Source organism: Lytechinus variegatus, chromosome 2 (assembly GCF_018143015.1).
Source record: "Lytechinus variegatus isolate NC3 chromosome 2, Lvar_3.0, whole genome shotgun sequence".
In the NCBI taxonomy this organism is placed as follows: domain Eukaryota; kingdom Metazoa; phylum Echinodermata; class Echinoidea; order Temnopleuroida; family Toxopneustidae; genus Lytechinus; species Lytechinus variegatus.
In genome coordinates, this window is record NC_054741.1 from 34,761,866 (window position 1) to 34,787,968 (window position 26,103).

The window sequence follows — 26,103 nt, forward strand, 5'->3', positions numbered from 1 at the left end:
TACAAGGATGAAAAGGATGTGCAATCATCGGCCACTCCCTACCGCAAGTCACTATAATGCATGCGATGTTCATTCAATACCTGAAACATTCGCCATTTCGCCCTTTAAACAAAACTTCGTTGCATACAACAGCCTCTAACCCGATAGCGAAATAGGCCTATTGACAGTTTTATTCTTCATTTTGGTTTTTATTTGTTCAAGCAAGGATGAACAACAACATACAAGCGGAGGTTATATGTATATATATTCAAAATGATACCCAATATTGCAATGAACACATCCATTTCTAAAGAGACAAAGTAATATCTTCTGATACTAGTTACCCTCCAAAATGTGCAATTTTTCTCTGAAAAGTATAATTTCTACTAAAACACTAAAATTATCCATTTCAGTAATCCTTGCCTGAACCAGGCAAAGGGGCGCCCTAAATTTCTCTTTGGGATTTTAAAACAAATTGCCCAACGATATGAAAAACATGTATCTCACAATAAAAACAAATGACTTAAGTACTGTATACTTAGCAAGCAAATGAAAAAAAAAAATAATATTGTACAGCTATCAAACAGCACTTCCCTTTCTGTACAATCCTTTTTACTCTTTTTTTGGGGATGTTGCTACAGTTTACCAGGACCTCCATTGCCTATACACATCAGTTTCATTAATAAAGGATATCATATCTAAAATCAAATCTCCCTTTTTCCTAGATTTACCTATATAGACTTTGCAAATAAATCGTTCTTTCTATCTACGTTTCCAAGCACTTTCTTTCTCTGGCAATTTCCCAGAAACTCTTTTAACTTTCTTATTAAATAAGTTTCTTTTCTGTGTCCACCATACTGACCCCCCAAAAAGTTTTAAACATTTGGTCTCATTATCCATGTTATCTAACTCCATACTAACCATCCTGACCAATACTCAAACAGATATGAATAAATGTCTATTATACTCTCAAATAAAATTTATATCTCGCATCTTGAAGCAAGTTTCCTTTTGATACTGTGTGTCGAAATAAACAAACTTCACTTACAATGTTTCAGCATCTCCGTCTTCACAGTTTATTTCCAACGATGTATTTCCCAAGTGCTTCAGGAGACCAAATAATCTGATGGAGTTGAAGATAATTTCACAGGATTTTCCTCTTGAATTTGAATATTTTTAATCGCTTTTTTTCTGCATAATCTAATTTTCCTTTCACGCTCCCCTCGTTATTACAGCAAGGACAACTACAAAATAATTACTGGTTTGCTGCTTCAATCACATCATTTCCGCGTGCTCCTTGATCAACCACCATGGGTATTCCTCTCCGTTGGACTACCTGATCCTTCCTTATCTCCACCCTCCTTCCTAGCTTTTCGATGAATCTCGGTTGGTCTTTCTTCGGAATCCAAACGTGGTCAACTATCAACTTCGTCGGCTCAGCCCTCGAAAAATAGGCGAGTTTCCCCGCTCCTCTCGCTGCCTTTAACGCCTCGATCTGGCTCCTCCTTTCCATTCTCACCCTCCGAGATAGATCATCCGTTATATACATCCTCGTATTTTTCAAGAGATTCGCCCTCTGCTGAATAGACACCTTATCCGCATAACGTAGATATCTTACTTTGATTGGCCTTGGTGACGTTCCGGCTTGGACACGGTGTATACGTTGGTACTCGATACCTTCCACCTCCTGCTCTGTGAACTGTAGTTTATTTATCATAAACTCTTTCATTGTTTCTTCCACATTTTCCTTTCCTCCTTCTCTTGTTACCTTTTCAGGCACCGGTACATTAAGGAATACCAAGTTCTCTCTTGCTACATAGGTTTCCATTTTGTCGAGCTCCTCCTTATTTTCTTTTTCGGCGATAGCCATTTCTTCTTTTAGCTTTTCCATTTCCTGTTTCATTTCCTTCAGCTCTATGGAATGATGTTCAACGGTGGCAACCACCTCAGCGCATTGTTCACGTATCAGCTTAATTTCTTTCAAAATTTTGTTTTCCAAAACCGAAAAACGATTTTCAAATTTAGTTGACTGTTCATTCAACATAAGCTGAATAGCCGGTAAAATTGCCGCCTCAGAAGAAAGAGGGCTGGTTGGCGTTTTAGCAGGGCGCGGCCGCTTTCCCCTTCCAGATTCCATAGTTCTCGCTCTTTCACTCGTGTTGCCGCGTGTTCCTCACAAATTGTTTTCTTATTCAAATTACACGTGGGTGAGCTGTTTTGGAGCCGCTGCAAGGTTGCGTCTTCACTCGGCGAAGGTCATGATGCGAATCGATACTTTGGGAAATCGATATACAAATATATCGATTGAAAACAAATTAATCGATATTCTCCCCATTCATTTAACACGGGTTTTGCCATCCAAAAATCGAAAGTTATATTGTACATATGTACAATATAACTTTTTGAAGGGAGGTCACGTAGTACCAATCCAGCCAATCACAGCTCGTATTTTACTACCACTATTTACTATAAGTGAATATGTCATGTATGAGTAACACATTAAAATGGGTCGATTGCAGAGAAAATAGGCATTTTCAATGCATTTCTTTGTGCTAGTGTGAGTGTACAGATATAAAAGAATAGCAAAGTAGCTATTCAAAAAAATAAAATTCATAGGTCATATAATATAGGTGCCATGAGCCTAATTACATCAGGAGGGCTCAAGATATTCGTTCGACCCAACCCATTCTATTTTTTTTAATTTGATGTTGCTGATTGACAAAAATGTATGAATATGATTCAAAATCTAACACTGATTCTAGAAATGGTAACTACTGAACTTCCTTCGCCCAAATTGGGAAGATAAATAAGTGACTTGGAACTATTTTTTGACTGGCGGACTAATTAGGGCTGTTTTACTGTTTCAGTTGATGAATTTGATCCATTCATAGTTATCTTCATAAATGGCGATTTATTTTTAAAATGAGCTGGCTACAGTACCCTTTCCTGGTCAGATATGGAATGTCAGATATATATCCTATCCAATGGTAGTAAACATTCCACCCTCTAATTTCACATTTATTTTTTATGAATTTTTCAAAAGTGCCATTTTAACACACAAGTCTATGGGGAATGTTTTACGCGCGTGACACCATCAGAAGAGACACTAAAATAATCAAAATGGCTCTGCTTTGGGTAATATCGTACTTTGAAGAAAATTCATATAAGAAAAAAGTAGACTTCTTCCTATTTCGCTAACACAATTATAATGATTGGTTATGAAATTAACAGGTTGATTAAAAGTTTTTTTTTATAAAAAATGAAGGACATTATTTCGTCCACGAAAAAGTTTGACAAGGCAAAAGAAAAAGTCTTCACTTTTAACTTAAAAAAAGGGGGGGCACACTTTGGGTTGATTGGTGTTGGTCATCTTCTGTTGGGATTTTATCAATCTTCATACTTTATACACGGGCATATATTGCCTGTTGGAAATGACAAACAACAAACAATCCAGAATGGTGCTCGAAAGTTATCAATTTGCGTCCTAAGATTATAATTTGTGCAAAATAGGCCCTGTCAAATCCCATTTATCATTGCCGCCTTTACGGTTAGGCATTTCACAAATATTATCCAATTATTAAATCCTCTCAATTTGTATATGTATTTCAGGTTGTCTGATCTCTGACGTCATCGCAGTCCTATATCTTCTTCTGACGTGCGCTCTGTTGACTTATGATTTCCAGACTTACTTCAGAAACTTCTGGGGAAAGAAAAGCGATATCCTACACCTCGTGTCTTACTCCACTTACCTCTTTCAGGTAATGGTCATTCCATTCGCATGCCTCTTCTCCCGCATTTGCTACATGACCATGGGAACGCGTTACAGGCAAGGTTATCCGCTCTTTCGTGGATTCTTGTCGAAGCGCGTAAAGATTTTGACTGGCTCACGTTTTGGCGCCAAAGGTCTGTCCTGGTTTCGTCTCGTCTGCTTCCTCGCATGGCCGATTACGAATGCTACGCTCAGGTTGGCCAACGATTACCGGATCAGATCTAACTGTCGCAGTCACTTGAAAGTCTACAGAGAAGTCTCTCACTGGAGCGCTCTTATCGGGTACATCTTTTACGGCTGTTTTTGCTATCTCATCCACATCGAGCGCGTTTCGTTTCAATGCGAGGTGCGTCAGATTTCCAAATACGCGCGCGACCAGGCCTCTGCGAAGAATATAGACGGGGTACGCAGACGGATACTGAGCTTCTACGAGCATTACCACATTCTGCGTCGTTTGATCCGGTGTTGGATGGCATTCACCATGGTCGTCGCCACTTGGGGACTGACCGCTCACCTCACCTGGCACTATCTCATCTACAGCATCATTCCGAGAAGCTTTACAAAGTCAAATCAAACATGAAAGCAACATGGGAGATTATAAATGATTTGATTGGCAAGAAACCCAAAACATTACCCAAAGATAATTTCACAGCTCATAATCTTGCAATAAATTCAGAAGATGTAGCTGATACCTTTAATTCTTTTTTTGTTAACTTAGGACCCTCCTTGGCAAACAAACTTGACAGAACTGATGAAAATTTTGGAAAATTTCTTCCCACACCCATTAACTCTTCTTTATTCTTTAACCCAACAAATGTTCAGGAATTAATTGAAATAACAAAAAATCTAAAATCAAGCAAATCACAGGGAATTGATAGAATTAGTACTTCCCTTCTTAAGCAGATCATACACTATATTGCCTCTCCTTTGTGTCATATTTTCAATCTCTCAATTAGCACTGGAATATGTCCTGATTCCCTAAAAATTGCAAAGGTAAATCCTGTTTTTAAAAAAGACAATCCGCATGAAATAACAAATTACAGGCCTATTTCTATTCTTCCCAGCATTTCCAAAATATTAGAGAAGATTATTTACAATAGACTTTATAAGTTTCTAGATACTTTTCATTTTCTAAATTCTAACCAATATGGATTCAGGAAAGGACATTCGACTGATCAGGCGTTAATACAAATATATGATAAAATTACAAATGCAATGGCAAATAAAGAACATATAATAGGCGTATTCATGGACTTAAGCAAAGCCTTTGACACTCTTGACCACCAGATATTACTTAAAAAACTTGAAAATTATGGAATTCGCGGAATTACACTATCTTGGTTTAAGAGTTATTTGTCCAATAGAAAACAATATGTAATTCACAATAATATTTCTTCTGATTTTCAGTTAATACAATGCGGAGTTCCACAAGGATCAATCCTAGGCCCCTTGCTCTTTTTAATATATATTAATGATTTGACTTCTGTAACACCTTTATTATTGTGGAGGTTGGCGTTTGTGACAAGATGACTAACTCAAATTTTGGAAATGTTCTAACAACTCTGGAGTGACGAATTAGTGACAACAAGATGAGTACCAATATTATCACACGAGTTCGACGTTTCTTAAAGACTTTAATGACCATTGCAGTTACAATCTCTCACTTGAACTTGAACTTGAACTGTTCAATCTGTAATTCAATGACACAGAAAAAGATATACAATGTATCAGTTGTCAGTTAACAAACTGTCATGAAATAAACGTGTCGCCATAAATATGTAAACTTTGTATTTCTGAATAATCTAACTCGTATATAAACCCACTCATTAGAAATGAATATTTGTCAGTCCCTGCATAATAATCTGACTTTACACCTGTGCCTCAGTCTACAAATTCTTTATTTATCTTGTTTTTATAATTGACATCTGCTGTAATGACCTTGCATGTGTATGTGATGTATTTATCCAAAATAAATTTATATCTGCTGAATGCCCACAAAATATGCATGTCTTGCCTAATTTGTCTTGTGTCTCGTCAAATGCAAATATCTATGACATTCAGTCTTATTAACCCATAACATACACATGCACTGCCTGCCCTACACTGCAGTCATACACAATAGCTAACAAGCCCTTTAATTCCTAGAAATGTTTCAAACATGTCAAAAGGTCACCTAATGTGCATTACGATAGCCATTCATTCATATACTGTTTCACTTGGCTGGTTTTACATTTCAAAGCTTTCTATGAAACACTTCAGTTATCTAAATCTAGCTTCACTTTCATCTATAACCTTCGGAAGCTCATACAAGTTGATGCTTTATCGCATACGCTGTACCACGTATAACGAATCACGTATTTCATGTGATAATGCCAAATTTTGAACCAAAAATACACATTGTATATGATCATATTTTATACCTCTACTGACACTAATCATTAAACTAAAGATTATACTACGGAAATATGAAGATAAATTCAACTTACAACATTGGCATCTCCAGATTAACATGAATTTTAGAAACAATCCCAAAATGACTTTCATTCTATCTCATAGAAAATTTAGATCCTCGATAAATCAAGTACGCCCTCACTCGGCATGTTCGTGAAACGAATCCAAAACTCTCGCTTCTGACGTCATCGCAAAAATTCAGAAGCTCGTATTTACATCCCGGCCCCTTAAATGGGAGCTTAAGGCTCATCATTTACAAACCAAAGGAAAAATAAATCAGTTCTGAATTTTTGCTTCTCTTACAATTTTTTAGGTTGCTATGGTAACTTAAATTCCAATACAATGACATTCATACTTCCTTTCAATGCATCATGTCATCACCTCTGAAAAGGTCAAGTGCTAATTATCATTACCTTTGTTCACTAAGTCTAAATAATGTACTCTTGACTTTATGCTGTTTTCAAAAAAATGAAGTGACCATCTTTTCCGGCCCCTTTAACAATTTCAAGTTTGAAAATGAATATACCTTTGAAAAACTAGGGCAAATATATTCTACTCAATACTTTCTGATTTTGACAAACTTTAAAGTCTGCCCCAAATTATATTTGTACAGCTCTTTGGTCAAATCGATCATCATAAATGTACATGGTCCTTTGACACCTTTGGTTTTTTACTTTTTGTTTTTGTTTTTGTTTTTTTTTATAAAAATAAATGAAGTAATCAGGTGATTTTCCTGCAAAACTAATAAACATGATAAAACATGAATCAATACATGCAATATTTAGCCTGGTTTTGCATACATTGGAATATTTACGTATGGCAAGAATCTGGCTGAAAGGAAAAGTAGTGCTGTAGCCTTTTGCATATGGCATTTTTGCACTTAATTCAAAACCAAATAGTCTTTTCTCTAGACTCAACTACAATGAGTAGTCTTTCTACCAAATTTAAACATGACTAGTCTTAAATTTCAGACCAGAGGGTTTATTTATTTATCCCTTTAATTTTGTTCAAATTTGTTTCCTTGAATTGTAGCCTTATCCACAGGCTCCAAAATAGTAAACTTAGTCTTATGTCCAGACAGTTTGTCTAAATAATTAAACTGTGCAACAACTGCACTATTACTTCCAAATCAGATTCTTTACCTGAAAATTTGCATATGAAAAAATAGACAAATTCTTGTTGAATTGGTCAAAATCATACACTTAAAGAGTTGCCAACCTGAAAAAAGAACATTTCAGTATTTTTAAAGTTGAAAATCAGTATTTCAGAGAGGAAATCAGTATTTTCAAAAATACCAAAGAACAAATAAAGCTGAAACTTTAGAAATCAGCATTTTACATTTAACTATCAGTATTTTTCTCACTTTTAAGTACTAAATACTGAAAAATCAGTACTACTTGGCAGCTCTGCACTTGCATCACTTACGAAGAAAAAGATAAAATGAATGCAAAATTGTCCACAATTCAAATAGCTATCAAATTAAATTGAAAGTCTGTGAGTTCTTAATTTCTTTTTCGTTCCTTCATTCCTTCAAGTCCATCTTTATCAAGCCTTTGGGATGCGTATTAAACGTCCTGCATTTTAATGTCCTGTCATTCAAAATAGACTTGGTAAAACGATACATGTGGTCTGTACTTTCTCTTGCTTGCTCACGATGTTGATCCATCCAAAATATCAAAGTTATGCTATATGTTTCACATCTTTAGTTTCTGAATCAATTTGCTCTTGAAGATTTTTCACTGAAGGTATGCATAACCCTTATTTGAAGTTATTTCTATCAGCAGATGATAATTACTCAATCGCGTAATTTCAATGAGGGTGTGCATAACCCTTTCTGTTGTCTAATATCAAATAATGAATTATAACTCTAGTAGGCGGCGCTAGGCTCACACCTCAGGGTGTGCATAACCCTGTTTATAAATTTTGGCACTAAATCTCCTGCTCCAAAAGCAAACACAGCTTGGTGACTGGTCTGATGAATGTAGACGTTGCTGTCTTCACCTTAACACTACGCACATAACCTTGTTTGTCTGGATGTGTCTCAAGAACGCGACCCATAAGCCAGGAGCACCTAGGCGCCATCTCGTCTGCGATGAGGACCACATCCCCAATCTGTAGGTTGCGTTCGGGTTGTTGCCATCGTTGACGCTGTTGTAAGGCTGGTAAATACTCGCGTAGCCATCTCTTCCAGAAAAGATCAGAAAGATGCTGCATTTGTCTCCATCGTTTTCTGGCGTAGACATCTGTCCCGGTAAATCTACCTGGAGGCGGCGCTGTCACCTGTTTCATCAGTAGTAGACTGTTTGGTGTCAATACTTCCAGATCATCTGGATCATCAGAGACTCGTGTGAGAGGCCTGCTGTTAATGATTGCCTCAACCTCGCACATCAGTGTATGAAGCTGTTCCTCAGATTGACAAGTCCTTAAATACTGCTCAGTCAGAATAGCATGCAGTATTTTCCTGATGGTGCGAATTTGTCTTTCCCACACACCACCTTGATGTGAAGCAGTGGGAGGGTTGAAAGTCCACTCTATCCCTTGATTAGCAGTGAAATGCAGGATTTCGTCTTCATTCCATTCCTTCAGAGCTCTTTTCAGTTCAGCCTGGGCTCCCACTAAATTGGTGCCATTGTCTGAGAACAATTTCTTGATAGGCCCTCTTCTGCTAATCATACGACGAATGGCATCGATACACGAGCTTGTCTCAAGACTCTCGGCTACCTCTATATGGATTGCCCTACTGGTCATACAGGTGAAGACAACTCCATACCTTTTTCTCGTTGATCGTCCACACTTAATGTCGAATGGCCCAAAATAGTCCATCCCTACGTTAGTAAAGGCCGGTTTGGTAGCTTCAAGTCTAAATGATGGGAGATCTGACATCTTCTGCTTGCCGAGTCTAGCCTGGTACTTGCGGCAGTTAACACATTTCTTTAACATGCTCCTTACAACAACACCAGCACCAAGAATCCAATATCTTTGTCGTATCTCTGCCAACACATGATTCAGTCCTTGGTGTCCAACTCTGTGATGTGTATGTCTCACAAGAAGTGAAGTCACGTGATGCTTCTTGGGCAATATTACTTGGTGTTTGGCTTCACTAGGTATCATTGCATGTCTTAACCGTCCTCCTACTCGAAGCAGGCCATCTTGGTAAACTGCGTCTAGTTTGTACAGTCTTGATCCTTTTGTGACTTTAGGGACTGAATTACCTGAATCCCTAATGACACTCAACTCCTCTGAGAATGCATGACTCTGTACATACTGAAAAATGACCTTTTCAGCACCTTCAATTTCCTTGGCAGATAAGGTTTTGCCTCTGTCTTGGATTGGTGTCGTCTTTTTCACTTTCTCTTGGAGAACTTTCTTCAGTCTAAGCCACCATGCAATTGCTCTTCTTAGCCTGGTCCAATCCGAGAAGTGTGTGATCAGTTTGTCAATGCAGTCTTCATGATCACAGCTTGATGCAAAATTATGCATTCCTTTTGTCCTCTTTACTTCAGGGTCGTCATCATCAATCCCTTGCTTCTCGTTTGGAAACGTAGGCCAAAATTCTTGTGGCAGTTGAAGAAATTCTGGTCCGTTAAGCCATCTCGAACTCTCCTTCAATTGACTTGCAGGCATGCCCCTTGAAAGGATATCTGCTGGGTTCAAGGTTGAGTCAATATGGTACCATTGATCCATCTCTGTAGCATTGTGAATGATAGCAAGCCTGTTGGATACAAAGGTATGGAACCTCTTATCTTTGTTTTGAATGTAATTCAAAACTATCATGCTATCTGTCCAAAATGTTGACTTGGTGATAGGAAAGTCCAGTTCCCTTCTGATCATGGTGTCCATCCTTGTTGCTAGGGTAGCAGCCATTAACTCAAGTCGTGGTATGGTTGACTTCTTCAGTGGAGCAAGACGTGTCTTGGCCATTAGCAGACTGCAATGTACTTGACCATCTTCACTTGTCATCATTAGATATGTCATAGCTCCATAAGCAACTTCTGAGGCATCTGCAAAGTTATGGAGTTGGTAATCTGTTACCTTACCAAAGTTATGAGGCTTTACACATCTGTTAACCTCAAATTCTTCCATCTCTGGTAGTTCATCCAACCAAGACTTCCATTTCTGTGCCTCTTCAACTGGAATGGGTTCATCCCAGTATAACTTCTGTCTTGTTAGCTCCTGCAAGATCATCTTTGCTTGCAGCACACATGGACTGGCATATCCTAGGGGATCATAGACTGAAGATACTACACTGAGTAATCCTCGTCGAGTTGAAGGCTTGTCCTTTGGGTTGATCTTGTAGGTAAAGCAGTCCTGCTCTATGTCCCATCTCATACCCAGAGCACGTTCAACAGGTAGGGCTTCATGATTAAGATCGAGTCCTGCTACTTGTTTTGCCCGATCTTCCAAAGGGATAGTCTGAAGGACTCTTGGGTTGTTACTTAGCCACTTAGCCAGTCGAAATCCTCCCTTCTGAAGTAGCATTCTGAGTTCTGTAGCAAGTTTGACAGCCTTTTCCTCATCCTGTAGTGACACCAGGCAGTCGTCAACATAGAAATTCCTTTGCACCACCTTGGCTGCATCACTAGTACACTGTCCATGATTATCTTCAGCTGTACGTCGCATAGCGAAGTTACAGCAACTGGGGCTCCATGTGCCGCCGAACAGATGGACACACATCCTAAATGCCTTGGGGGTCTCTTCCAGGTTTCCACCAGGCCACCATAAAAATCTGAGTACATCTCGATCTTCCGGGGGAACTCTGACCTGGTGAAACATTGCCTCTATATCGGCGATAATGGCAATTCTCTCTTGACGAAAACGTAGGAGAACCCCGATCAATTTGTTGGTGAGATCAGGACCCTGGAGTACAACATCATTTAGCGATTGTCCTTTATACTTAGAAGCACAGTCAAACACTATGCGAACCTTTCCTGGTTTCATAGGGTGGAATACCGGATGATGAGGAATGTACCAGGTAACAGCTTGATCTTGGTCGTCTGATTCAGATACTTCTTCTGCATATCCTTTCTGAAGGAGGTCGGATATGCCTTCCTTGTATTTTTCATGAAGATGGGTGTCTCTTTCTAGCCTTCTTCCAAGAGTCTGAAGTCGATGCTCCGCTATACAACGGTTATCTTGAAGACTAGGGGGGCGTTCCTTGAAAGGTATGGCTAGTTGGTAGTGACCATTGTCCAAAGTGATGGTGTCCTCCCAGATGTTGACTGCTTTCCTGTCATTAAATGACATACCTCTCTCATCATCGAATAGGGAATTCTCATCCTCCAGTTTCCAGAACTTCTGGACTTGTTCATCAAGAGAGGTGTCTCCTTGAATGAAATTGGTAGAGGCATCACATCTCCCTCTTGAAGCGATCGGACCATGAAGTGACCACCCTAGAGCAGTTCTAACAGCATAAGGTCCCTTGTCTCCTTTGCGTACTTCTAAGGGTATCAGTGCTCTTGGAGTATCTTGACCAATCAGTAAGCCAACTTCATGTTCCCCTGCCAATGGGATATCAATACCTTTGAGATATGGCAAGTTGATGATGTCTTCTCTACAGGCCATGTGAGAATTCTGAATGTTCAATCTCTTCCGAGTACAGACATGAGGAAGATAAATCCGGTCTGTGGATGGCCCAGAGTCTACCACAAGGCTGACCACTGATGTGTCAATGTGATCATCTCTCTTAACCATAGTTGTCAGGCGAAGTTGATGACTTCTTCCTCTAGCTCCCAGATGATGAGCTAATGCCTCTGTACAGAATGAATGGGTTGATCCAGTATCCAACAGAGCATACGTCTGAATAAAATTCTTGCCATCACTTTGCACTCTTACTGGAACAATTGGAAGAACACTCCGCTTGCCGGCCCCTGTAGCATCACTGTCTACATAACCATTAGAGGCCCCATCACTTGTTAATTGTCCTTCCTGATTCTGTGGGGGATCTTCGACTTGATTGTCAGGTGCTCTTGATGGTGCCTTCTTCGTCTGATGAAGGAACTTGGTATGCTTCCTTCCACAACCTTCAACAGAACAAGTTCTATTCAAGTTGCAGGCTGACAACATATGACCAGGACGAAGGCAGTTAAAACATAACCGCTTCTCTTTAGCAAACTGGAGTCTCTTTTCTGGTGGCATTTTCTTGAATCGATCACAGCCAAAAAGTGTATGTTTTTCTTGACAGATCAGACAGGGCTTGACGTTCACAGGAACTGGGCTACTAGAGGTAGAGTATGAGCTTCTCCCCTGTGTCTTAGATACCTTCTTGTCCCATGTTTTCTTGGGATACGATTTTGACTGATCTTTGGATCCAGGCTTCAGATCAGTCAGTCGTCCATATACTGGATCATTCTGTTGGGCTGAGGTTTCCTGGATGAAAGATAAAAGGTCCTCAATCTGTGGCAGCCGGTTCTGCTTCCTGATATTGGCTACCACCTTTAACCATCGGTCCCTCAAGAAGAAAGGAAGTCTCTCGACAATCCGTAAGATGACATTCTGGGGTGACAGCTCAGACTTATAGCCCATAGCATCTAGCGTTTGAATGCAAATATGAAGTTCATCTGCTAGATCTTGCAGAGCCTTCTTATTGTTGGGCTCAATCTTTGTAGCTTGAGTAACTCTTTGAATCCAAGCATCTGCTATCTTGTAAGGGTTGCCAAATCGTTCTTTCAACATCTGCTTGGCTTTCTTATAACCAACAGTGGGATCCATTACCATGCAGGCTTGTAACAACTTATGAGCCTCACCAGTGCAGAAATGAAACAGGCGTGTCAGCTTAGCAGAATCATCTACTGCAGTCTTGTCCACACTGTTTTCAAAGGCTCTCCAAAATTCCCAATACCTCAAGGGGTTGCCATCGTATTTCATCAAATCAGCTTGAGGTAGTGTGACAGATTCTATCAGCCTTCTCTGTTGCTGCTGACCTTCATGAATAATCTTCATCATCGACTCTGATGTGTCAGGACGAGGATATGGCAGGGTATCATCATTAGCTGACTGAATGCCTGAAGGAAGATTATCTGGTAATCCTGATTTGTCCTCAGATGCTCTATACACCTTCTCCTCTGCTTCAGCACTAGCAATCTGCGATTTCAGCTTCAGCTCAGCCATCCGTTGCTGTAATTGCAAAGTCTGTAGTTCCAATGCCTGTTGCTCCTGCAACAATTGAGCTTGAGCCATCAGAGCAGCCTTTTTCGCAGCTGCATCTCTCCTTGCCCTGCTGCTGGTCACAGAGCTTGTAATACTTCGACCACAGTTGCTTGCAGAATCTTCAGGTCTGACATCGGGTGCCGCAGCCCCAGCTGTCTTTGGAATGTCACTCATCTTTGATCCAAAAGTTCATAGCTTGTTATTGAACTAATGTGGAGGTTGGCGTTTGTGACAAGATGACTAACTCAAATTTTGGAAATGTTCTAACAACTCTGGAGTGACGAATTAGTGACAACAAGATGAGTACCAATATTATCACACGAGTTCGACGTTTCTTAAAGACTTTAATGACCATTGCAGTTACAATCTCTCACTTGAACTTGAACTTGAACTGTTCAATCTGTAATTCAATGACACAGAAAAAGATATACAATGTATCAGTTGTCAGTTAACAAACTGTCATGAAATAAACGTGTCGCCATAAATATGTAAACTTTGTATTTCTGAATAATCTAACTCGTATATAAACCCACTCATTAGAAATGAATATTTGTCAGTCCCTGCATAATAATCTGACTTTACACCTGTGCCTCAGTCTACAAATTCTTTATTTATCTTGTTTTTATAATTGACATCTGCTGTAATGACCTTGCATGTGTATGTGATGTATTTATCCAAAATAAATTTATATCTGCTGAATGCCCACAAAATATGCATGTCTTGCCTAATTTGTCTTGTGTCTCGTCAAATGCAAATATCTATGACATTCAGTCTTATTAACCCATAACATACACATGCACTGCCTGCCCTACACTGCAGTCATACACAATAGCTAACAAGCCCTTTAATTCCTAGAAATGTTTCAAACATGTCAAAAGGTCACCTAATGTGCATTACGATAGCCATTAATGGCCATATCGTGTTATAAGCCACTTAGGACCTCTTCGAACACCTACCAATATTTGCAGGCCGATTCAATGAAATGACGGCTTCAATGATTTTCAAAAGAAATCTTTTGTTCTCGATGCGAAACTTCCCCACAGACGAACCGAAATAGTGACCTTGCTACAACACGTATTTTCCCATTGATACAATAATTTCTGAGTAGGACGTTATTTCATTCGACAATCCCCGACCCTCTCCTCGATAAGATAAATCAATAAATATAATAATAATTTGACTCTTAGTTGTCGTTCTATATTTGGTCTCCTTCCAAGCCACTATTGAGTACAACTTTATGGAGCCCTCTGCAAAGACTTGTACACAGTAGTGGCTTGGAAGGAGACCAAATATAGAATGAACGATAGTATAAAAAATAGTATTAAGTCTATCACAAAACTAACAGAATAGATGCTATTATCAACTATTATTTCTTATGAATGCTGTCTATTCTTGGTCTCCTTCGAGGCCACTATTGTGAATAAATCTATGAAGTATTTCCTATAGACTTTTACACAATAGTGGCCTGGAAGGAGACCAAGTATAGAGAGCTCATGTTTCCAAAATGTTAATGTTCAAGCTATACTTGGTCTCCTTCGAGGCCACTACTGTGAATAAATCTACGGTGTATTTTCCATAAACTTGTACATAATAGTGGCCTGGAAGGAGACCAAGTAAAGACAGATTTGTGTTCATCAAATATTTTGATATAAAGCATTCTTTTAAAAAGATTAATTTGTTTTATTGTGTTTTATGTTTATTGTTCAAGAAATGTATTAACTGTCTGAAAGTGGCAGAGTGGTCTTGAAGAGGAGGGAAATGAGGGGTAGATGGAATATACAGGTTAATTACCCTAATTTCCAATTTTCTCCGTATTAACAGTGGACAGTTCGAGCTGTCCACAATTAATAGTAATCAAAATAATGAAAATTAATGAAACATGGGTACTCGACATTTCAAACAGTCATTTTGCCCAAATTGAAAGCTTTGATAGTTGCCGTACGGGGGAGTTATCAAAGTATTTGATTCCACAACGTTGAAAGTATATAACATGTAACTTCAATTCTATTTTTAACATACTTAATGTACTTAATAAAGCAAAACATAATAGATCTAACGTTATCGTCCTCATTTGTTTTATAGATCTATGGAAGTTCACTATGTTCACTATTATAATTAGGCCGCTATTCTCAATTGCTTTGTCACAGCAAGCTCGCAAATTTATTTGCATTGGTCTTCCCTGATATATGAACATTATTATTCTGACTAAATAAACTCAAGGATTTTGATTTAAGGCCGGCCCCGAATTAGGCCCAATATACGAAATACGCAAATGACGACTGGGTTGCTTTGTTATTGTAATTGTACGGACGTACGAAATAAAGCCTATCGTAGTGGCGCTGGCCCATGCAGCTCAACAACCCGTCTTCTCAAATTGATAAACGCTTGCCGTTTACTGCATGCGTGCAGTCCAATTGGCAGAATCTGTAGCTATAGGGCGTGCGCTAACTTTTCGCCAATCACGATCGAGTACCGTCGAGTGGCGCCTCCCATGTAGTGACCTATTTGTAATGTCATTGGCCGAAAGAAGGCATGCGCAAGATATTGGTACATGGCGTAAGTACTCAAGAATTTATAGCCCAGTCAACCAAACATGTATATTTCAATTCTCTGCGCACGTCGCCGTGGATGTATGTACTTTTGGCCAATGAGATTGCAGATATCACTACATGGGAGGCGCCACACTCGGCAGTGCAACGTGCATGTATACGTGCATATTGGCGAAAAGTTTTGCTCATGCCCGAGTCTCCGCCTTCAGTTTTTATTACATTGTCCGTGACTTTGCAGCACATGTGCGCTAGCGAGCGTTAAGCATGTAATTTTTCTCGATCGAGACGTCGACGGGCTGCAGCTGGTGAGGTGCATGGGCCATGTAGGCTTTATTTAGTCCGCAGTTTTGAAGTGCAATCCTCTAGCACTGCATGATATTTGGAAAATAAAATGAAGTTATAAAAAGTAATCAAATCAACCAAGTTGTCACCTGCGTATTTCGACAGATTGGGCCTACTCATTACCCTTGAGTTTATTGGCCTACTCATTTTACCCTTGAGTTTATTTAGTTAAAATAATTATTAAAGAAAAAAGGTAAAACAATGAAGTAGATCTGACGATAACCTAAATCTATCAAATGAGGAAGGTCCACTTTAGTCCTCCTCTTCAATTAAGACCATGCACTCTGCCACTTAATTTCAGACGGTTATTCCTGCATCCTTAAAAATATTCAGATGATTGTCTGTTCGAACCAAAAGTCTATAAGAAAAATACGTCAAGAGTTTAATATGGCTTCGAATGAGACTATTTTTAAAGCTGATTCACTTTTAAAAGTATATTACATCAAAGCCACATGTGTTGCTTAGTAACGAAATAAACCACAGAATTTGACATAGATGCGCTAATTTCATCACGGCACGGATTTTTAGACTCCGCCTCCGCGGCCCATTCTTCCAATCGATAAGCTTATGATCACCAATGCGCAGGCACGGATTTCCAGACTCCGCCTCCCATGCAGGGTAAATTAGCTGCGAGATGACACCGAGTACCGTGTGCACTCACGATCACGTTTATAGCAAAAATTGTGAGCGTGTGCACACGAAATAATGCAGATCCCTGTATTAGCAGTGGATAGTGCGAACAGTCCACATAAATGTGGACTGTTCGCACTGTCCACTGCTAATACAGGGGAATTAAGGTAATTAACCTGTATATTCCATCTACCCCTCATTTCCCTCCTCTTCAAGACCACTCTGCCACTTTCAGACAGTTACCTATTCCTGAAAATAAAAATAAACACAATTATACAAACTTATCTTTTTTTAAAAGAATGCTTTAATATAAAAAAATATTTGATGAAATACAATATAAATCTGTCTTTATTTGGTCTCCTTCGAGGCCACTATCGTGTACAAGTCTATGGAAGATACACCGTTAAACTATACACAGTAGTGGCCTCGAAGGAGACCAAGAATAGCTTGAATAATAAGATTTTAGAAATATCGGCTCACTATACTTGGTCTCCTTCCAGGCCACTATTGTGTAGAAGTCTATGGAAAATACACCATAGTTTTATACACAGTAGTGGCCTCGAAGGAGACCAAGTATAGCTTGAACAATATTTTTTTAAAGAAATTTCAGCTCACTATACTTGGTCTCCTTCCAGGCCACTATTGTGTACAAGTCTATGGAAAATATACCATAGGTTTATACATAGTAGTGGCCTCGAAGGATACCAAGTATAGCTTGAACAATAACTTTTTGGAAATATCGGCTCACTATACTTGGTCTCCTTCCAGGCCACTATTGTGTAGAAGTCTATGGAAAATACACCATAGGTTTATACACAGTAGTGGCCTCGAAGGAGACCAAATAGATTGAGCCCATAGTAGATTACATCCAAGCCACCTGTTGGAAAACGAAATATAAACCACAGAATTTGAAAGAAATTGATGCGCGTGGTATATTTCACCCCCAAAGTCACAGATTTCCAAACTCCGCCTCCGGCTCCGCCTCCGGCCAATCGTCATCAAATGCATCGGGTGATCACTAGTAGTGTGTACCGTATTTGTGTACGACTTGTGTCTGCGCATGACAGTTGCACACGAATTGGGCAGAGCTCGAGCAGATGCGACGCGACGACGTACAATGTAAGCGCACGATATCCCTGGATGGACGGCTAGTTTGCTGAAAAAAAGACTTTCAATTTCGAAAGGTAGGACATGATTTGAATACCAAAAGTGTCCGGGGGAAAGAGTCCACTAGTGGCTTCGATCACGAGAATGCCGCCATTCATTCATATACTGTTTCACTTGGCTGGTTTTACATTTCAAAGCTTTCTATGAAACACTTCAGTTATCTAAATCTAGCTTCACTTTCATCTATAACCTTCGGAAGCTCATACAAGTTGATGCTTTATCGCATACGCTGTACCACGTATAACGAATCACGTATTTCATGTGATAATGCCAAATTTTGAACCAAAAATACACATTGTATATGATCATATTTTATACCTCTACTGACACTAATCATTAAACTAAAGATTATACTACGGAAATATGAAGATAAATTCAACTTACAACATTGGCATCTCCAGATTAACATGAATTTTAGAAACAATCCCAAAATGACTTTCATTCTATCTCATAGAAAATTTAGATCCTCGATAAATCAAGTACGCCCTCACTCGGCATGTTCGTGAAACGAATCCAAAACTCTCGCTTCTGACGTCATCGCAAAAATTCAGAAGCTCGTATTTACAATTATCATATGTATTATTTGCAGATGACACCAACATTTTTTGTTCACATAATAGCTTAGAAACTTTAGTAGATATAATTAACCGTGAGTTACCAAAACTATCTTTGTGGTTTAAGTGTAATAAGCTTTCACTCTATATAGACAAAACAAACTTTATATATTTCAAGCATACACACTTACATGGTAACGAATTTCCTTATAATATAAACATAGACAATATTCCTCTCAAAAGGAAAAGAGAAACAAAGTTTTAGGTGTCACAATAGATGAAAATTTAAATTGGAATGAACATGTACGTTGTATAACTACTAGTATTTCTAGAAACGTTGGTATACTTTGCAAAATGAAGAATATAATTCCACATACAACTCTTGTCATACTATACAATTCATTAATGTTGCCTTATATATCGTATTGCAACATAGTTTGGGCAACATGTGCAAAAACTAAAATTAATACAATATACTTATTACAGAAAAAAGCAATTCGAATCTGTACTGATTCCCAATATTTATCACATACAAATCCATTATTCCATAAACTAAAGACTCTAACAGTATTTGACATAAATACTCTTCAAAGCTTACTACTTATGTTTAAGTACGTAAATAACATGCTCCCACCTTCATTCCACAATTTTTATACTCTGAATACATCTATTCATTCATACCCTACCCGTAACTCTTCAAATTTCCATTTAATTAACCCCAAATTGCTTATTGCGCAGAGATCCATAAGACACCATGGTCCAGATTTGTGGAACTCTCTACCAGAGCCTGTTAAACAATGTTCGTCTCTTCACTCATTTAAGGCAAACGTTAAATCTATGTTATTATCAGAATACTTGAAGTAAAATTTCTGTGTCGTATCCTTTTTATCGTGAATTTATTCCTCCTTCGTTTTAGTCATTACCAATATCTTCATCTTGACCATCATCATCTCCATGGCCTTCATCATCATCATCATCATCATCATATCACCATCACCCTCAGCTATTTGAAAGAATATGCCCATTCTGCTTTATCAATGTTATAAATGTATTAATTCAATTAGTATAAGTTTGGGATTGTCATTTTTTTCAAGCAATCTGCTTATGATGACAATCCTTCTCCTGCAAATTTTGAACATCATATAGTTAATCATTTTTGTCTGGAATTATCTTTTTAGTAATCTTTATTTACAATTTATGCCAAAAATGCTAACATATTATGTTTATTATGTTATGAAAAATGTATTATACAAATGTTATGGATGCAGAAGAAAACAATAAATCAAATCAAATCAAATCAACATGGATGTTCATGACCCCCATCGCACTCCCGATCTCATAAGATCTCTCAACATTCTCGTCAGCGCGCAGAAGGTCATGTTCTTCGTGGTCCCATGCATTGCAATAGGTGGGCTGAACCTGGAGCACGTTTGGAAGCGACTGAAGTTTGAAATCGCAAAGAATCAGAGGTATACATACAAAACTTACTGGCGGGCCATCAACAAGTACCTGCACGAGATCAACGCGGAAAACCCCAGAGAGATTACCCCCACCCTTCTTTTTACCGCCATTGGTTTCTACTTGGGCTTGAAACTGGACAAAGGGGACCAGGAATTCACCAAGTGGAACTATCCGATCTCCTGTAATACTACAAAGCAACATCTTTAAAATCGTTTTATTTCACACGAGTTGAAACGAGTGTCGGAAACAGGTACTCCATTAAAAAAGTTGTATGACAAGTTATCTACTCACCCTCCCGAGGAAAGCTAAATATTAAGTAACTTTTAGCACTGTGAATTCTTCGTTTAAAACTGTGTATATTGGCGACTAGGGATTCTGATTGAACGAGATCGTGTCCTGTAGGTCGGGCTCATGCAGTAGTCCTGTACATTCTGCACATCCAAAATTTATACATAATTACAGGGTAGATATACCCTCACTTGTCATATTGTCCCATTTACACAATTATACACAATAATTTATGGTAAGTAAAGAGTGTGTTTTCTATGGCTTGTGCCATACCATCGGGTTATCGCGTCGGCTCGGGAAATCGCGTATAGCCTACCCGACCATTCGAGAAAATGACCCCTAAAGGCAGGAGCGCCGGAACACTTTCAGTTTTTTGGGGGGGCAAAATCCCGAAGGGGGCACAATATTTTTGACAGCGTGAGATACCGAAGCGATCGAGCGGGAGAGGGTGTGGCGCCCCACGGTAAGGACTTTGTGTAAAAAAATGGAGTATAAAAGTTGCGTTTTCAAGAGCATTCAAAAAATAATTTTCTTGAGAATTAAACATAGAATTCACTACGAAAGACTACCAATAATTTATGAGAACCTATGAAACCTACGCGCAAAACGATCGCTTCGGAATGTGGTTTTCATGTCTGATCAATTAAATTACGTATTACGCTTATACTGACTCAAAATAACAGAAATTACATTTTCATGCAATATCCTTTTCAGATACATTTATGCACATTTACATACACGGACGACGCGAGAGGGCACAATCATCATAAGTTTCAAGTAATTCCTGTCAGAACAAGGAGTGTATTAAGCAGAATAAGCGTAACAACAACAGAAACAAAAGAAATTCTAATGAATGTCCTTTCAAATTCAAAATGTCATACTGTTCTGAGGTGGCAGACCTCGATAAGCACTTAAATCTCCATTCTATGCAAATCATTTCTGACATCAGCATTGGAGATAGTCCCTGATTATCCATGCATTGGCAATACGTTTCATATTTTGTAGGGGAAGGAAATTTGACAAGCTTAATTGTCTAACAATTTAAAAATTTTCTGAAAATCATTAAAGTTTAAAACATTACTCGATTTATATGTTTCCTTTTGCATGTTTTGTATGGCTGGGAAGCACTTTTGGATGACTCCTTCAAAATCTTCTTTTTTCTTTACATATTTTCTGGGGAAAATGTGACCATAATGTGGTGATAACTGATAGAGGTCTGCAAGCGTAGACTATACTTTGTTATTACACGTGACCACTTGCATGGAGAAAGCTAAGATGACGCATTAGTGATTACTTGTTGTTGCATCTCAACTTATGTATGTTGTAAATACGTTTAAAGAACTGCCTACTGGACTTTTGATTTATATAACCTAAGTTCCAACCACATAAGTAGGAAATAATGAATATCAAAATCCAGGAAATATTCACTTGTAAATAATCATGAACTGATTAACAAACTACCACAGTTCATAATGTACATTATGTAACATTATTTAGAAGAAAACAATTACATTCCAATAGCGGATGTGGTTGACGGTACACCATGTGGAGTATTCGAAAAAGTCGAGAGAGGAAGAAGTGAAATTGATAGGGGAGTGGACAGTTGAAAGTCGAGTAATTTTTTGTTTAAATGAGCGTAGTCCTGAAAAAGACAGTAAACCAGAAAAGGTTGAAGAGTTGAAGAGACTTGAGTAGTTGATAGATGAGTACTCCTGCTCTGCACTCCATTCGCCAACTCAATCTAGCATCTTCTCATTTATCCAATAATCCAACTACTCAAGCCTCTCTAACTCTTTAACCCTTTCTGTTTTACAGTCATTTTCAGAACTACACACATTTTCAAGAAATGTAACTCTAGGACCTACTCTCAATATTTATCTTCCAATTTCTCGACTATCAATTTTGCTTCTTCGGAAGAAGTAAAATTGATAGGCGAGATATTGGATGATTGAGAGTATGTCCTAGAGTATATGACGACCTCGAGATGATATGGTTTCTGGGCTTGACAGCTAGTCATAGATTCCATATTTTGCTCGAGTAACTATATATGGCGTTCAGGCGCGTTAGTGATATCGGGTCCAGTCTGAGCGTTTCTGGGCGACCGCGCGTTTGTTAGCCGACAAAGCCAGCATGCATTGGTAAACCACTTTCAATTTGCCATTCGGTTTTAGTCTGAAATGTATTCATTAAAAGGTTAAACCAGGGATATCCCTGGTTAAACGTTATCACACTGTAATATGATGGAAAAGGGGCTTATCAGAGGTATGTTTCACAGAGGGACATGTTCGTCAAAAGACGCGAGGCTTACTATGATATGTAATTGCCCCGTCAGAGGCGAAATTTTTTCATTTTTGACAATGGAAATGACAATTTTTAGGCAGAAAAGTGCCTTCATTGTTTACTTTTGTCCTTAAACATGTTAAATGATTAATAATTTTTCTACTTTTAGGGGGCACGTTGGGGGGGGCAAAATCTCGTTTTGCCCCCCAAAAAAATTTATTTGGGGGGCAAGTGCCCCCCCCCCAACCCCGCTTCCGGCGCCTATGCTTATAGGTCAAAATGGGTATTTTGGTGCAAACGGATATTTTCACCATGAGATTAACATCTGTGTGAAGTAGTTGTGTGTTTTATTATAAAGTTGAGCGAAGCCCTTTTATTGTTTTTTTTTATTTTTTGTGATATTTCTACCGGAAATTTTAAGCATTTTTGTTACCATGAACAGGTTGAATGCCTTACTGAATAATAATTGATGCGTGCGCAAAGCGCGAGCCCAAAAATGTGTTGTGTTTTTTTAGGCCTAAAATATCTGAGGGTATTTCATTTTGAAAAAAGGCACATTCATTTTGAAAAAGGGCAGCTTCCGTGTTAAAAAAAAAACAAAAATGGAAATTGCCTTTTTTTTCAAAATAAATTGTGCCCCTGCCCCACCCCCCCCCCCCCGCCCACGGTTTTGCCGCCCCCTGCCCTAAATTCCCGAAACGTCGGGTCCACTTTAGCTGACCATTCGATAATTTTGCAACAATTTTCACATAACATTGGGTAAACTGGACCCGACCTTGGTCGGATTACGCGATTGCCCGACCCGACGTGATAACCCGATGTAATGGCACAAGCCATTTTTATTGACTCCATGGTAAGGGATTTTAGGTTTTATCGTCAAGTACATTTCCATTTTAGTACAGTTGACGTCATTTGTATACTCGTAGTAGTTTTAGGAGTAGTAGTAGTAGCAGCACAGTAGTAGTAGTAGTAGTGGATTTTCTTTCTTGGTTAAGAATATCGGGATAGATCTATCCTTTGTGATGACATAAAAACATAGGCGTTTAAGAGGGGACACCCTGCCCTCAGATGGGATTATAAACAATGCCTTTTTTTCGGGTGCTCCTCCAAAAACGGAATGTATAGTCTCAGACGATAGAGCGTCCGTCTCACAACTGGGAGGTCCGGGGTTAAAACGCCGGTAGCGTCTGAGTGTCAGACCAAAAGACGTTAAAAGATTAGAGTTGCTGCTACCCTGTTTGGCGTTCAATAATTTAAGGGATATGCATATGGCATCATCCATCTGGCGCTGCACAGCGGCTGCTGGACCCACGATCGAGCATTTCATTTCATGTCTATTTCGAATGATAAAATATGGATTTTCATTTTCTTTTTCATCATCTCTAATGGTATTCCCATTTTTTTTGGGGAGGGGTGGAGGCTTGTCCGAATATATTCCCTTCCTGGCGAAGTTTTCCAGGTACTCATGAAGATATAATGTCTCCATCCCATTATCCCTATGAGATATGAAGACATTATTCCTGTCTGAATGGACCTCAGTTTGTACGTGTATTTAATTATTTATTCATATCACGCAATGTTTATCTGTTCTGGTAGTTTTGTAATAAATCATTAATTTGCAAAAAAGTCTGTGAGCGATTTATGTTTTTATCATCTGATAACTGATACAGTAGCAATATAAGGGAATGCGTTGGTAAACTGCCATTCCGTCAATCAACATTTCGTCTAACAACCATTTGATCAAATTTTCGTCTTGTCACCAGTTCGTCTATGACCATTCCGTTTCATTACCAGTTGGTCTAATATTCGTTTTTATCTTCATTCATTTTGCCCAATTAACAAGTTAGACTGGTATATTGAATAAATGACTATTGGACCAATTGGTTATTAGACGAAATGGTGAGTGGACGAAATGGCAATTGTGGATAGTGGATATTGGACGAAGTGATGATAGACCAAATGATAGTAGACGAGTTGGCATTGGACAAAATGAAAATAAACTGATGCCTATAATACACAAGAAAGTGGAAATAAAAGCAGAGTATCATTCATGACGACATTTCGACAACCATGGTGCTTATGTTTGAAGCATTTGAAATATCGAGATTATATTGTGTTATGCTCCTTAAAATCATTATATTGGCCTCAGCCTCAAATATTCTTACATATTTAATGTATTGGCAAACATAAAAAAAGAAACCAAAACTTTGCTTAACTAGTAGACAGTGTCATATTTACTCATATTTTATAATGTTATTATCATACAATCGAGATCCTAAGTGGAATTTCCCCAAACCACTTAAAAGCAATTAAACGAGCTGTGTGAGAGATACTTGAATAGACATTCCGAAGATAAATGAAACAGTGCCATGTTGTATATCGTATAATACAACAGGCGACCGTTTCATGAAAGTTGTTTGCTTTAAAAAGTTGAGTTTCTCCGACAGTTACCATAGTAACAGTCAGAGGCCAGTGTATCTCAGCCATCCAAACCAAGAATTTCATTGAAATTGTCAGCGCTGACAATAATCATCAAGTCAGTGCTGACAACTTTCATGAAACCCCCTCCCCCTCCTTTCCCCATGCTGGCTTGTGGAGACAGTCTTCGTTCGCGGAGGAGAGTGGCCGCACCCTTCAGTGAAAACTGCAGGGGAGGGGAGGCTTTCTCGAAAGGGTGGGTTGAAGAAGGGAGTCAAATAAAAGCACGATTTCAAGAGTCTCCACGACAAAGGGGGGGGGGGGGCTTCAAAGATTTTCTGAGAAGTCTCCTATACCAGGTTTGCGTGCATGTGTGTAACTCATTTTCTACAAAGGTTCTGCGTCGAGTTTTCGCAGATGTACGAAGAATACAAGAACAGAGATTTTGTTTTCAAAATGTCCTTCATGACAAAAAAATGACCAAGAGGTGTTTGTCGAAAATTGGCGAATCAAAAGAGCTCTTTAGTCCTTGACTCCAATTATGTGTCAACTCCGAAACTAAGGACAATACTTCATGGTGTTCCGGGTCACCAATTTTCGACAAAGACCTCCCAGCTGTCGTTCGACGGGCATTTTCAATACATTTAATTTGTTCTTTAAAATTTCGTACTTTGCGGAGTGAAAACTCTCCGGTCATTCCTCGAGACGTCCCTTTTTCGGGTCAGCATGGGCGGAAATCCCAGGGCGCTAGAGTACCTACGGAGGGCAGGCATAGGCGGCGAAGCGGGGGGGACGTGTCCACGGTCCCCCCCCTAAATTTTTTTGTGATAACCTTTTTTTTTTTTCCCAACGTCCCCCCTAAAGTCACGTGGACCCCCCTTGAAACGTGTGTTGTCCCCCCTAAAATTTAGGTTGATGACTTTTTTGCTTGTCTAAATTTTTTTGGGACGCTTGTTCAATTTTTTACCTGTGTCCATCCCAAAATTTCAGGTGGACACCCCCTAAATTTTTGGGCTTCCGCCGCCAATGAGGGCAGGGGGCAGTCTGCCCCCCCCCCCTGACGAGCCAC

The 26,103-nt window shown here is 39.0% G+C and overlaps 1 protein-coding gene across 2 annotated transcripts; it reads right to left on the reverse strand.

The window, feature by feature from the left end:
* Positions 1 to 5,373: 5,373 nt before the first annotated feature.
* LOC121407938 lies at positions 5,374 to 18,611 on the reverse strand. Of its 2 annotated transcripts, none has more exons than XR_005968966.1 (2): positions 6,235 to 14,249; positions 5,374 to 5,438 (listed from the first exon to the last, which is right to left on the reverse strand). XR_005968966.1 is itself a non-coding variant. In XM_041599195.1 (2 exons), the coding sequence occupies exon 2, from the start codon at positions 13,517 to 13,519 to the stop codon at positions 8,129 to 8,131; it is 5,391 nt and encodes a 1,796-aa protein (XP_041455129.1). In that variant the 5' UTR covers positions 13,520 to 13,745; positions 18,418 to 18,611; the 3' UTR covers positions 5,374 to 8,128. The 2 variants fall into 2 exon arrangements, 1 of the variants encoding a protein (XP_041455129.1); XM_041599195.1 differs by adding an exon at positions 18,418 to 18,611 and having other exon boundaries at positions 5,374 to 13,745.
* Positions 18,612 to 26,103: the final 7,492 nt, after the last annotated feature.

Excerpts from the sequence above, each read along its gene's own strand:
- LOC121407938 (XM_041599195.1), bottom strand. The coding sequence starts at position 13,519 with ATGAGTGACATTCCAAAGACAGCTGGGGCTGCGGCACCCGATGTCAGA.